This window comes from Andrena cerasifolii, chromosome 8 (assembly GCF_050908995.1).
Source record: "Andrena cerasifolii isolate SP2316 chromosome 8, iyAndCera1_principal, whole genome shotgun sequence".
Classification (NCBI taxonomy): domain Eukaryota; kingdom Metazoa; phylum Arthropoda; class Insecta; order Hymenoptera; family Andrenidae; genus Andrena; species Andrena cerasifolii.
Genome location: NC_135125.1, coordinates 6,713,013 through 6,727,994, shown reverse-complemented (window position 1 = coordinate 6,727,994; position 14,982 = coordinate 6,713,013). Strand labels below are relative to the sequence as shown.

General features: G+C 51.9%; 1 protein-coding gene across 7 annotated transcripts in view; it reads right to left on the bottom strand.

The window, feature by feature from the left end:
- Nucleotides 1-14,982, bottom strand: part of Nmo (serine/threonine-protein kinase nemo) — a 137,040-nt gene that overhangs the window by 10,690 nt on the left and 111,368 nt on the right. For 4 of the 7 annotated variants that reach the window (XM_076817990.1, XM_076817991.1, XM_076817989.1 and 1 more), the window contains exons 5-9: nt 12,013-12,098; nt 11,559-11,768; nt 10,867-11,055; nt 9,127-9,328; nt 5,936-6,029 (exon numbers count right to left, since the gene is read on the bottom strand). In XM_076817990.1, coding sequence (XP_076674105.1) covers nt 5,936-6,029; nt 9,127-9,328; nt 10,867-11,055; nt 11,559-11,768; nt 12,013-12,098 — 781 coding nt within the window. Of the gene's footprint in view, nt 1-4,379; nt 4,632-5,935; nt 6,030-9,126; nt 9,329-10,866; nt 11,056-11,558; nt 11,769-12,012; nt 12,099-14,982 lie in introns of all 7 variants that reach the window. The other 3 variants (XR_013086204.1, XR_013086205.1, XR_013086206.1) reach the window with 1 other exon arrangement.

Here is a 14,982-nt window from a genome sequence, read left to right as displayed (position 1 = left end):
CGTACGAACAGATCATTAGAGGCTGTCGTTTACAGAAAAAAAATGGTCTGTTTTTTTTTTCTGTCTTTTCTTTGGTCTCTTAACTGTGGGCGGTTAGTCGAGTGACTTGCGGGAGAAACAGAGGTGGTGTTGGCTACTTGTTCGAACCTCCGTGGACGTGCACCAGGGGGACATTCGGACTCGTCGGGGCTTGGTAAAATTCATAGAAAAGGTATCAAAATCTACGACAAGAGTCGGCATTCTCCTGATTTTCGAACTGGTTTTACCAAGCCCCCTGTGCAGCCGCCGAGCGTCTTCGAGCCAAGATCAACGAGGACCCACTGAACCACTCCTTCGTCCTATCCCGTTCCATCCCCTGAATCCACGATATCGCGCGTGTTTTGGTCTTCGTCTCTTTCTCTCTCTCTCTCTCTCTCTCTCTCTCTCTCTCTCCTCGCTCCCTCTCTCTCTCTCTCTCTCTCTCTCTCTCTCTCTCCTATTTCGCGTTGATCGTGTCCCACGTGGATCGCTGGCTCGACGACGCCGTCACGGAGATCCGAACTCTAATGAACTCTACACGACGAAAGTGCAAAGTGCTCCTCGCCATCGGAAAGGTTTTCTCGCGGGCAGTCTCGTCGGGGGAGAAGCGTTTTGCTTTCGCAATTCGAGTTCCGTCGAGGCTGATTTGACGAACTGGGCAACGGGAATAGGTGGGTGGCAGCATCGCCAACGAGCGGCAGCGGTGCGTCTCGAAAGTGTCGAAGTACAATCGGTGATGAGAGGGGGGTGGGGTGGGGGGGGTGGGTGGGTGGGTGGGTTGGATCGGCAATGAAACAGCTAGAGCGATCGGCAGTGGGTTCGATCGAACGCAAAGGAGGAGAAAAGAAAAGCATACAACTCGAGCGGGGAACGTGTCCAGCGACTGGGCACCAGGCAAACTCCACTGTCACTGGGCGAAAGAAACTGGTCGGTCTGGGAAACTCCACAGAGAGGAGGATTTTGGCAAACTACGGCAAAGATCGATCGCTGCGTCGATCGTTACTTGCACAGGGCGCGGGAATGGCAATCGTCGCGACTTTCTGAATCGATGGAGATTGCAAGGTTTCCACTGACAAACCGCGGAGAGCATTTCATTCTCTCCGCAAGTAAAACCCCGGGACTCGAATCTTCAACGATTCGGACGAACAAATTCATCCCCGAAAGCCGCGACAATCGCTTCTTTCCCGCTCCGTGCTCTACTGGCGCGTTTCGCTATCGCTCGATCGGGTGGAACAAGTACAACGCGAACAGGCGCAATCGCTAATTCTACTAGCTGCTGAAAGCTACCAGCGTCTTTAACTCAGGGGCCTCGACGTCTCGAGATTCTCAACCGAGGAAACTCTCTGCGTTCTCGTGACGATCGGTATTCGAGGAAGAGCCCGGTCGGAGACTCGTCTCTTCAAATTCTACGGTTGCCTGTAGGACGGCGGAAGGGCGTGGACCCTTCCACGGGTCTGGAGCTTAACAAAACAACAAAAACGCTTCATCTGATTTCCATGCAGCTGTCAGCGCGCGTGACAGCCGGCCGTTCATCTCGATTGTCGTTCATCAATTTCTTTTTCCCCTGCACCCTTTTTGTTCGGGCTTAAGGGCACCTGTACGTAAAGTTTATTCACTGCCTCTTCTGCGTTCTACTCTGAACACAGCACTTGGCGACTCGATAAGCTACAAATAAGGAATGCATCTGGAATTTAACGCGAAAGCACTTTAATTAGGCAGAATAATGCCTAAAAACAAACGCAGAGGTACTCGCAAGGTACTCATTAACTGATCCTAATACCACATTAAAGCTCGATTAAGAACGTAAGTATAATTAGCGTACAAGTGCTCTTAATACTGTTTTTCAGCATCTCTCTCCCGATATCTCTCTTTCCCTGCCCGCTGTATCGCGTCTCCTCTGCAACGTCTCCCTTTTCCACTCCTTTTTATCCTGCCTCGATGTCGGTCCACGGCTAGGCCGGTTCCTCCCCCCTCGGCGTATATTCCCGCGCGTCACGGCCTCCGACCCGGCTCTAAGGCCTCTGGGCTTTGCTTTGCCAAGTTCGCGAGAAAAGTCAGCCGTGAAAATAGCGCAAAAAAAACAAAGGCGTAACCGAAAAAGGGAGCGCCTCGTCGTCTTCCTTTTTCGCCTGCCGTCCCGCCCGCCCCACCCTCCCGTTTCGCTCGAGATCTCTGTCGCCGACCTCTCCGTCGAAATTATTTCTGGACTTTGAAAAAGTGGCCCCCGTCGCGAGGAGCCGCGCCGCGACTCGCTCTCTTTCCGCTTCTCCGACGGACAAAAGCACCGCCAGCCGAGTCGTTACCCCCTGGTTAATTCGAACAGCGAGTGTTTCTCGCGGGATTCCATCGCGACCCTCCCGGTGTTTCGCGGAAAAACGCACCCGCGGCTTAGAAAAAAAAACCCGCGGGGGAAACAACGGCAGCGCGGAAATTCTGGCCTCTCGCGAACTTTGCTGGCTCCTGGGCGAAAGTTGCACAAAGACGACCGAATTTCTGAGCGGTCCGAGCAGCCCTCGATGCGCTCGGGCGATTGTCACTTGGCAAAGCAAACGCGACGCGAGAGATCTCCGCCGAAACTCGTGCCGCGCGGCCCGGACTTGGCGAAATGACAGTAATGGCTTCCGCGCGGTCCAGGGAAATCTTTTTCCCCGGGCAACCTCGTGATACCGTCTACCATTGTACCGTACAACCTTCGCAGAACGAAAACCAAGAAAAAAAAAACAGAGGCGTACAAAAATGAAAGGAAGAAGAAGACGAAGAATCTCCTTGGAAGCGTTGCGTAGGAGTCTGATCAGAGAAATTTGCTTCGATAGAATGAAAGAGAGGAGGTGATCGTTCGGTGCACTGGTTTCTTTCCCTCGAGGGCAGCTCGAAGATTACGGCCATTGTGCCAGCAGCGGGTCACGTCAGGACTTTCGGTCGGAAATGATCGGTTCGGGAAGAAAGATCGTTCGAGGATCGTTCGGGGATTAATAAGGACGGTTTGCAGATGCAGGAGAAAACTGTCGTGTTTTATCTAATGACTCGTTTGGATCGAGGAGAGGCTAGAGCTTAAGGGTGGATCGTGAAAGGGGGAAGTATCGATCTGCCCAGGTGCACCGCGAAAGAGAGTATTTTTCGTTCCCTTTCTTTTCCCCATGTTCGTCAATTAATCGCGTCGCGATCGTCCGTTTTCTATCTTTTCTCTCTCGACTGAAGGCTGCATGGTTGATCAGTGCCTTCCTTACACTCGTCGTGTCGGCTAAAGCGCTCTTTTCAGGCCTTCCTTTCAGCGTTATTTACAAAGTACCACTTTCCCAGAGACTCATAATCAGCACGTACGCACGCCAGCGACCAGCCGCCTAAGTATAAATAGGGATGACACAGTTTCCGCGACTTTTAGTACTCCTCTTCGATCACACAACCGGCTGCCTCCGCGGTCGCTGGTTTCCAACGTGCGTGCTTACGAATTGGAAACCACGAGATCGGTGTTTCTCGCGGCTCCTCGAGGATCCTCCTTCTCCTGTCCGCCTCGAATGAAACCGAGGGAACGCTGACGCCGCGTGGATCTTTCCGCCGCGCCAGACAGCGCTGTACTCTCGCGTTCGAGCAAGCTGGCACGCGTCGCTTCAGCCCTCCAGACTCCGTTAATTACACGTGCACGGTAAACTCGCGTTAATTAGCCGTGTCGATGGCCTTTCGCCGGCGAACGCATTAGTGAAACTCGATGGAAATCAATGGCTCAACTGTTGCGAGGGAGACGCTCTCCCGTTCGTATCTTTATCGCGTTTCGTTTCTGGATGAACTCAGGAAGCAGATGTTTCAAGTAGATTCGGTCTTACGGACAGAGGCGCGTAGGAATATATACAGGGAACTTTCTATTCAAGAAGCTAGACAGACCTTCGAGGAGCGCGCACCGATGACGTGCAAACTCGATTATCGACCACTCGCGATACCGAATCTCCAAGAAATGCCACGGAGCTGCTCCGTGATCGCGCGGATCTAGCAAGCTGGTGGCTGGCGTGCGTATTCGGCAACGTATCACGTCTAAGATCCAACACACGTATATATACACATAATGTAGGCTCGAGCCTCGATTTCGTTGTTCACATGTCGTGTGCAAGTATGTATATATATACAGAGTATCAGTCATACAGAGAATCTCTCTAAACAGAACGGTAAGAAGCGTAGGATGGTAGACATACGACGAGACATTATTATAATTACGACAAAGAAGGTAACGGAAGAGCCCAGACAATGGTACAAAAGAATCAGAGCGAGAAACAAAAGGGGGCAGAAATAAATTGATGGTGAACTAACAAAAAGAAAGAAGGGGGGTTGGAACACAAAACGTAAGGTGGTAAAATGGTTTGTTCAAGTACCTCTGCGAACGAGGTCACGCCGACTAGAGCTGACTCTCTGTTCGTTCGATTCGTTCAGGAGGAGACGTAACACGATTGGTAGTAGTAGTGGTAGTAGTAGTAGCGGTAGTAGCGGTAGTAGTAGTGGTAGACGATAGCGGTAGTAGTCGATAGTAGCTGACAGTGGTAGATAGCTGATTCGGTACTGGTAGTAGTAGTAACGTGTACGTATACGCGGCGCAGGGCGCTGGGTCGGCGATCGGCTTGCTCTAACTTGACGGCAATAAGCAACACGAGAACATGTTACATATTTGAAAATCATATGAAACAGAATCAGTTGTTTTTTTTTGTCCCTTTCATTCTCTACGCTCTAGGGCTGCCAGCGCAGGATGGTCTTCTCTCACTTTAAATCAGCGTAATACCGATCCTCGGAGCATGCTCCTTCGTGCCTCTCTCTTAGCATCCCCTTTAATCTTTCACTCGCACTACGCTCTGCTCTCCTAGCCTTTCCACGCCGAGAGATCGCGCGCAGCTATTGTCGCGGCGTTAGGACGTATGCTTTGTCGAACAGGGAGAGGTCGCGCTGGCGGGGGCATTTTGGTTGCTCTCTTTTTTCTTTTTTTTTCCTGCGCCACGAGTCTACGGAAGTAAAGGGACAGGAGGCGTTTCCAACGGAGCGTACTGCCATACTTGTTGGAAGTAATAAAGAGTGCCCGAATGAGTCTCGTCGCGACGACCTTTCCGTGTGAGTATCGGGCGAAAGGATGTGAATCGCGTGCTCAATCGTTCCATCGATGCATCACAGACACGGACGGGTGTCTGCGCCGACAATGAACGGGGCCGCGGTTAATTCTTAATGGTTTCCCATGGAGCTGCGAAGGAAGAAGCCGAGGAATTGGTATACCCGAGCCAAAACGCAAGGACGTCGGCGAGAGAGGGTCGCCGGGACAAAGGGATCGCTTCTTCTGGGCTCGTTTCGATCGTCCCCGACCCTCCTGTCCTTCCTACCCCCACCCAGCATGCACGTGCCCCCTTCACCACTCGTTCCCTTCGCGGTTTTTAATTTCCCGTCTACGACACGCTCGCCCACCTCCCTTCTCCCTCCCCCGGCGATTTTCTCTCTCGCTCCCCTCTTCTCCCCCCCTCGATCCGACTTCGATCAAGTAACACAGAGTGAAAGAAGAAAAAAAAAACACTGTGTGCCCCTCCGCGAACCCTTTCGCTCCCAACTTTCACACAAGCATGCACACGCCTTTCTATCTCTCCCTCGCGACCCCTCTCGATTTATCCGTCTCCTTTCCCCCGGTTTTTTTTTTCTTGCGCGAGACTCGAAGCGGGTGTTGACTTCGTCGGGGCGGAGGGGAAGGTCGATTGAAAAGGGGGGGATGATCAGCGGGGAGGGTTGTCTCGATTGTTCTCGTCGCAGATTCATCCCTAATCTCAATGATTATCCGCCTCTGACCATTTTTCTCGCCCCTGTCCTAGCTCTGACGGTTGTTACTCTCTACTGGCAATCGATCGTTTACTTGTCTTTAACTCTTTTAAAGAACCTGGATGATCCGCCACATACGGCTTACCTTGCGAAGCTCTTGAACGCCGCGGACTGCGGATTTATGCAGAGCGGGACGCGCGACGTGTTCAGCTGTTCCGCTATAAATTTGTGCATTTCCTCTGAAACAGACAACGTCAGGATCGTCGGGTGAGAGCACGTTCGGTCTGGCCATTCCGCCGCGTATAAACACCCCGGCGAATCGAAACGAGTCGCCCGGGCGTAGAGCGTCACCGTGACGATACTATTAAAGCGGTTTCCAGCACGTCGCGCAGAGTACGGTTTCCTCCCTCTTGCGAGGAGATTCGCGGGGAGATTTTCTCAAGGAAATCGTTGCACCGATGGCTCTGGATTGTTCCTGAGAGAAGTTAATTTCGGTAGACACGAAAGGGAGCCGGGAAACAATCCATCGATTTCTATTTGACTGTCACGTGCGTTAAAGAGTGCACTCTGCGTCGCACGCGAGGAAACGGGGCGCTTTGCGAGGGAAATTCAGGGGCTCTGCGGCATCTGTTTCTAACGACCGAGCGGCGCGTAATGTCGTTCGATTATTCATCGTCTGTTACAGACAATCGAGGCTCGATTGTGTTTGCACCGCGTGCCCGGGAATTCCGTGCGAAATGGAGCTCATAAGTGTGGCTACGTTCGAGGATACAGCTGCTAGGAGCAGGGCTGGTATTTTTGCGAAGTTCGATCAACGTTCCCCGCCGTATTCTCGAACCGAACCACAGGTATCCCCGCGGTTTCACGCGGGCTCGCGTGCTTCGACGCGCCGAATCGCGATGGATAAACACGGGATACGTACTTCCCCGTGCGCCGCAAATATAATCGCGAAAACCTCCAGGCCCCGTTTCATGAAAAAAGGATGAAGCCGAGGGGAGACAATGCACTCGGCGACGTCTAGCCTGGCAGGAAAGCCACGTGCTTGCTGCTCCGTCTTTTTTTCCCACGCTATGAATGTTTAACGCGCGAGAAACAACCGCGTAACGCGCATTAAATGGACAAATAGCCCCGGTCAGGAGAAAGGATCGCGAGCCTTAATTGCTCGGGCAAATATCCCACGGAAATCTCGCGGCTGGATGCTCGAAAAGAAAACAGCACGAGCGCGTTCGCGGCTAATTGCCTTTGAAAATTCTTCGCGCGGCTCTGCGCCTGGAGAAAGAAACGCCCGTGACGAAGAAAGAGGAACGAACTGTCGGCGGGCAGGATGCTACAAACAACCTCCAACGAGATCTTGCGAGGAAAAAGCAGGCTACTTGGTAGCTTCAAACTCGAGGCAATTCCTTGAATTAAGGGTACGTCAACCACTGTGCATATTAGTGGGGATACAGAGATACCTGGATACGAAGAGGCGCAGACGTATATATTAGAGACAGCGCTCTGCGAAATCGCGAATCCTTGCAAGCGAAGGAGAGGAAGCTCGAAGCACCCTCTGGCAAACAGCGAGCCCATGGCGTGCATATTTTAAACGCGATATTAGACCCAGTTTCTAGGTGATTACGAGGAAGAAAGTCATACGATAACTTCACGGTCCCCTGGCCACAATGGTGATAAACTATGATTTATCGCGGCTGCACGCATAGGCCTTTCCTCTACACACGCGAGAGAAGTCTATCGCATCATTGTTCGCGGCTGGAGCGGCCACGTGCCCGAGACATTAACTATTAATAATGCGCATGAGTCACACGACACAGCGAGGTATTTTTCACCGCGCGAAAGCCGGGACGGTCAATCTGCCCGGTTGCGAAACCACCCTTTCGCTAATAATTCTCCTCTACCTCTCGTCACCGAGCCGATGACGTTCGGCCTTCCGCGAGGCGCGCTAAAGCTGCAGCACGCGGCCAGGTCCGTGGATTTTATCGAAGCACGAGCACGTGGCGGGTTACCAGATGACATTAAAGCTACCTCCCTACCCCGAGCGGTATGTAAATCGCTTGAAAATCAGCACGCCGTGTGAAATTCGCGACCTTGCGTAACCGCGCCTCGGTGACGGTTTATCAGCACCCTCTGCTTGAAATCGGTCGACCGACCCTGTGTTGTTGAAGCTAGTGAAGATTTTAGGGTGAGAATTAACCGAATTGGTACAGTAAACTGTGGGACCATTGGTAATTACTTAGTACGTGTTAAAGAAAGAGAAGGACACAAATTTGATGCATTTTCACACTTGTTGCGCAATTACGAATGATGCGATGTTATAATAGGATCGTCATAAAATTACCTTTTTTGAAAAAAGGTACAAAAAAGAGCGCCAAGTATACGCGTGCAAAGAACGGTAAATTCATAATCTTTACAAAACTAATGATATACAAAAATGTTTATACAAGCAATCGGATTTAAATGGAATAAAAGATTCATCATTGGAAGAAACAAAGAAAATAGAAATATTAAACAGATATATTTTTATGGAAATAAATATTTCAATACCAATACAAATTTTATCAAAACGCTTGGCGCTGCGAAACCAAAGAAATGTTAATTGTCTTGGTACAAATAAAAAAAGATACAAGACACCACTGAGACAAGAAAGAGAGAAAAAGCTTAATGCAATTTATACAGATTTATTCAGTTTAACAACACCAATTCGGGGCGCAGCGCCAAGTACTTTGAATAAAATATTTATTGGTATTGAAATACTTACTTCTATAAAAATATATCTGCTTAATATTATTCTTCTTTGTTTCTTCCAATGATGAACCTTTTATTCAATTTAAATCCGCTTGTTTGTATAAATAGCCATTGTTACAATAGGATACTTGAAACAAATGTGCAAATGTTAATTTTTATATTGTACGTATACCAAAGTGTTCCAAAAGCATGCCGATGCTCCCCAGTTTACTGTACTCCAACTCCTGTTTGAAAGTGAACACAGAGTGAGCACTGTCGGGTAGAAGAATTAACCCTCAACAGGTACAGTAGAATCTCTCGAAGCTACGATATCCTTATCAAGCTGGGGCTGACCGCATCCTTTTCCTCGCGCGCCCCATTTCCTGCTACCACCCCGAAGCAGCCTCCTCGTTAGGCGCGCACCTCCGACCAAGCTTCTCAAACCTTCTCCCAGGAAATGATCGAATCGACAAAGGCCCTCGATGCGAGGAAGCATCGCCCCGCGCGCGTTGCCGCGGTGTCGCGTTTAAATCGAAACGCACGATTGTCCGCACGAAAGCGCGTAGAGTATATCGCGTCGGTTTTCACGGGTGCTGATCGTCCAAGGTCCCTTACCTTTCACCTGCTGCACGGTGGTGAGCTTCCGCTCCCAGAGATCGTCGAAAGGATGAGACGTGGCGGGCTCGAAGTCCCCTGTGTACTGTCTCATGCCGGCGCTGGTCGTGTAGCAGCACGTGCACATGCACGAGTGGTATCGGAGCCTTCCTTCGTCGAGATAAGGATGCGCCAGGGCGTTCACCACGGTGATCCTCTTGTCCTGCGGGAAGTTCGTGAACGGGGTCAACGAACGATCGATAGGGGCGCGCTCGAGAACGACCGTCCGTTCGAGCAGCCTCGCTGTTTACGTGGCTAGTTAACGATCTAATTCTCCGAGGAACGGTTAAGGGATTAAAAAGCTCCGCGATCGGGACGAATAAATACGTCTCCCCCGATCGCTTGAATGGACCGCGGCCAGTTTCAAGCGATCCCGCGACCCTGGGCTGAATTATAGAGAAACGAAAGAGGTCGGCGTTATGTTGGATTTTTTGGGGGAAAGGTGGATCTTTGGAGCTCCTTACTTCTAACTTGTGCTATCATGAATATGCAGGAACACGGTTACAGCTGCCCAAAGAATGCACTGAGCTTTGTTAAAAATTGAATGCTCCGCGAGCAAGTTTCGGAAGAGAGAGAGAGAGAGAGAGAGTGCTAGAAGACTTTCTCAGTTGGAGTGAGTTTAATTCCAGATTCTAGTTCGAGTAGCAGAGGCTCCGAGAGTTGGAATCTGAACGGGTACCGTTGAATGCGCGGCGTTAAACGACCGTTCAGCACTGAGCGGTCCAGGTCCGTCGCTAAAATATTGAAATGACGTATTTAAGCGCGAGATTTAGGAAAGTAGGTTGTAAAGCGTTGGCGTGTTCCTGCACTTTAATAAGCACTTAGTAACCTACAAAGATAGCGCGCGATATCGTCCAGCTGCGCCTAATAACGGTAACTTTGTCGCCTCGCGTTCGTTTCGCTGAATTTCTGATAAAACGCAACGCGCGTATGTGCGCGCTTCGCCGAGAGACCGTCGCGCACACGCGCGTCCACGGGTTCTTCGTCCCTCCGTTCTATATTTTTCCGTTCGCTTTTACCTTTAGCGGAGCGGGTCCGTCTCGACAGTAAAGATTTTACTGCGACTTTTGTTACGCGCGCCGCTCGCGAGGACTTTACGATGTCGCGGCCCTCGCCCCGAGTATTTTTTTACGAAGTGTCGAGGACCTAGCGGTACGCATATGAACCGTTCGTCCGCGTTTCCCTTCGCTAAACGACCAGAAACGTCCGTCGTAACTTAGCTCTGCCCATCGAGACGCGAGCTCCAGGAGTCGCGCAAGTTTCGCGGTGGTCGGTGGACGGCAATAATTTCGCGAGTTGTCGAGCTGCCGCGAATGTCGGATGCCTCGATAAGGGTGCTTAAAGAATGATAACGTCGCGTTTCCTGTTTCCCAAGTTCCGGGGACATTTATCGGGGAAGTAGTCCTTCCCTTAGCTGGGAAGTAATCCTTCAAACTCGACGATGCACCGTGCCTCTTTATCGCGAATAGGAGCCGAGCAACTTTGCAGATTTTCCATCGAAAACAAGCTAACCCTCGCTCGGTCTGACTTCCCCGCCTATCTATCGATTCTACTACTTCGCCTCTAGAGCTACGCGGTCTTCAAAGGCTGCGAATAAAAGTCTCTCCTCTCGTAACTGTCGCCCTCGTCGCTGTACCAGAAACCGAGAGAGCGACAGAGGGCGATCTCCCCCGTACAGAGAAAGGGGGGGGGGAAACTTACGGGATCGAAGACTAGCATCTGGCAGAGCAAATGGACGGCCTCGTGCGTCGCCTGGCTGCTGAGGGTGTAGAGGGCCGTCAGCGAGGGTGGCTTCGGTGCACGCCTCAGCATGTGGGATCTCGCACCCTCGCACGCGTACCTCATGTCCTCGAGGGTCGGTGTGCCCAGCAACTCTGTGATCAGCTCCAGCTGCAAGCCAACGAGTACGTGATCGATTTTATAACTTGGCGCATTTTCGACTGGGGCAGGGAGGGAGGGAGGGAGGGTCCTCGGCTCGACCACTGCTTTTTGGCTGAAACGGGGCTTGAAATCAAGGGGGACACGATGAATGCTGACGAAAATCGCTTCGAAGGTTAAATTTCCTTCGATTCTTCTGCAAATTGTGGACCTCGGTGGAAGTGGAACTCCTTCCTACTATCACGAGAAGGCACCTATTCGGTGGCAAACGGTTAACCAGCGTCTCCCCAGAAGCCGTACAGAGGAAAGGAAGAAGGAAGAGTATCAGATGCATGAAATTCGTAGAACTTCCAGGAAGGAGTGCCGCTGACATTTCCCTTGAAATCCTTTGAATCTCGCCAGAAACTTTCGCTAGCAGCCGCGAAGGCCCTCGATCTTCCTGGTGCCTTGTCGGGGAAAATGAAGCGCAGGTGTCGCGGGGAGATGTTAATGATTTAACAGGGCCAAGGACTAACCTGTTGCACAGGACTCTGCGCCTGGAACAGGATCCTCCTGCGAAGGAGCTCGCCGAAAATGCAGCCGACGCTCCACACGTCCACGGCGGCAGTGTAGTGGCGTGCCCCCAGCAGGATTTCCGGTGCACGATAATACTGCGTCACCACTTCCTGGGTCATGTGCTTGTTCTGGTCGGGCTCCTCCACTCGGGCCAGTCCGAAGTCGCAGATCTGTTCGCAGAGAAACCGTGCAATATCCCCCGGTCACGTGAAACCCCCTGAAAGTCGAGCATCGCGTCTGGCACATTTGCAATTCGCTTCTTTCCGTAACTTCATCGGCGTGTCGGGTTAAAGAAAGAAGATGAAGTGACCTGGCCTCTTAAGTTCCCATCGCGAGAGACACTTCGTATGTACCAGCACGAAGATGGTAGCTTTTTTCCACCGCGCCAATACAGCAAAGGAGTGATCGACTCACCTTCAGCACACAGTTGCTATTCACAAGCAGATTCCCCGGCTTGATGTCCCTGTGCAGGATCCTGGCCGAGTGAAGGTACTTGAGACCTGCAACGAGAAGCAAAGAACACCTCGTGAGTCATCCGGATTTACAGGCGTATTCAAATTTCCAGTAGCCCGGCAGTTTTACTAGCGTCTCCATTATCCGCGCGCGAAGTGCCACCGGTACCCATCGAATATCGTTCCAAGGCGATCGAAACTTCCGCGGAGAGCCATCAGCGGCCGGGGCCGACGAACAGGCAGAAGACAGAGGCGATTCTCATCGCCCGGTCGGGACGCACGACCTCGATTCCCGACGAAACTCCATCGCAGAGTCGTTAGAGCCTCTTCAGCGCGGATGCACGAGCGTTCGCGAGAGATTATCCGACGTTTAGCTCGCGCGAGGACGTATCCTCCAGCGAGCGCTGCTATTTCCAGGCCGGCTGCTCCCGACACCCCGCTGTCCCGCGCTACCATTCACGGGTACACGGACATTAGTTTTAATTTATCAATTAAAAGACCCGTAACGCGAGTCCCCCGACGGCCGGCACGCACCTCGAGGGGACGATGATTCGCGTTCTATTAACATTCGATTAAATCGATCCGGGGCAGGGCATCAAACCGTGTCTCTAAGTGTCCGTCATCGGCGACAAATTGCGTCGAACAGGCAACGTTCGTTGGTCGATGGTAATTTCTGGCCGCGCGCAGCCTGGGAACCTGTTTTAAATGAAACCCGCAGCGAACCAGAAACCTGTCCTTATTCAAAGAAAATGGAACGAAAAGGCGCGGCTTTAGGGATCCCCGAGTCCAGCGGTCGTCTTCTTCGTTTCATCTCCGTGGACCACGAGCAAGTGGAAGTGAAAAGGGAAAGTATTCTGGACGGATCGAGTTTGAAATCGATTCTCTAGGTGCTGTTAAAAGGAACGGTATACCGCAGTGAATTTCGCAGGGAAATCGTCCCCGTTGTTCGTCCATTGTCACCCCCGCAGGGATACAGAGCTGCCTTATGCTCCCTCGCTCGTTTCCCTTTCTCGCAAAACCGCGAGGCGGAACGATACGTGTCCAGAGCAGCCTGGGGAAGGGTGTACGAAAGAGGGGGTTGGTTCGGGGCGCGAGCTGAATAGGGGACAGATTACTGGGCCGTCCCTCGCGTCCCAAGTGCAATTCGGTTTCACGAAAGGGGTGGCTTGACTAACGGACGACGAGCGTCGCGGTGCTGTCGCTAAACGCTCGTGTAATCCCTTTTGAATGGACACGCGCGTCCTGCCTCGCGGAGATTTCGCCTCCTACAAACGCCGAGTGACACATTAATCTTAATTACCGACGATACGTTTCAGGCTGATCAGAATGCACCCAAAACCTCAATGTACTTAGATGAAATATAGAATGTCGATTTTTCTCTGCCCCTTTCATTCCGCTAACATTAGCGCCTGGTATCCATGTAGAACGGTGTCACCATCGCCAGCCGACGACGACGGAACCGTGGCCGATCGAGAGGAGCGCGCTCGCACGTGCTCATCGCCGTAAGAACGAGCGAGGCTTTTCATTTTCGCGGACAGGGATCCGCGCTGATGAGCAGCGAACGCGGGGAGGGCTGGAAAAAGCGCGACCCGGCCGACGCAGGGGTGGAACGAAGGAGAGACCCTGAAACAGATAGGTCGGGAGAAAGGGGCGAGGAGCGGCGGAGGGAAGCAACAGGGGTAGAAAGGAATGAAACGCGAAGGAGCGAGGGTGCAGCAGGCGAAATGGATGGCGGAGGAGGCAGCCGCGGGAACAGAGACAGGAATGACAGGGGCGAGGGAGAGACGAAGCCGGCTGCAATAAGAGCAGAAACATCGGTGCCAGATGAGTGTGCCGTGAGTCATGCCGCATTCAGACCTCGAGACTTTTCTCTCCCCGCAATAAAACTCGGTAATATTACCGGGGTAATCTGCCCCGTGGGTGCGTCCGGTTGCGAATTCACCCGTCGGTAATTAAAGTCTCCTCCCCTGCCTCCGCTGCACCCTCCTCGTCCCGCCCCGTCCCTGATAACTCCAGACCGCCAAGGTCCACGGTTCGATCACGCCCCCCGGGGTGAAAATGAATTTTTCTCGCGATGGAGATTAGTGCAAGTCGAATGTCAAACTATTTCCAGCGGATGTTTCTAACCCCTGGCTGCTGTTTGACTATTGGAATATTGGAAAATTCTTGAATCGTAATCAAAAGAATCTCTTATTTTGCACAGGTATTTACGGATTTGTTGCGTTTCAATTGTCGCAGTCCGAACGTTGAACGCGCACCATTCGAAGGCTAGTCCGGTCGAGGGACAGCCACCGGCTGGCAAGAACGCTGGGAGCCGCAGGATTTCAGCCATTACGCGCGTGTGGCAGACGCGTCCCGCGAGATAAATTGCGCCGACGGATTAATGTAATAGAGTGATTAATCGCGCGAGTGACGATCGGACGCGAGCACGTGCTCGACGCTGGATTAAAGCGTTTTACGCGGGCAACTTGGACGCTCGGTGGCCGAGCGAGGATCGGGATCGCGCGACGATGCAAACCAGTTCCAATGGGTACATGGGAATTTACTATTTCCTGGATGGTGCCGGTGAAATGCTACAGTTAATGCCGCCACTTGCAGCGAGGACGGAGTTGCTCCTGCGCGAATCGGTGGTATGACGGTTCGCGATGGGGAAGAGGGTGGAAATAGTTGTAAATTTTTTTTACCGCTGCCCTGGACGATTAAATTCGTCTTCTATAGAGATTCAGATTCGTCGAGTATCATTCGTACGAATCTACTACTTTATGCTGAATACCGAAACTCTGACCTGTACCATCGACCATTCCAATGGTGCATTTAATTTCCATCGATCCGAATCCCACTCGAAAGAACTCCCCGCATAAGCAGGCCTGCCCAGTAAACGAGCGGGTAATTGAGAGATTGAGAATGATTTATGCGGTCTTCGTCCTTACTA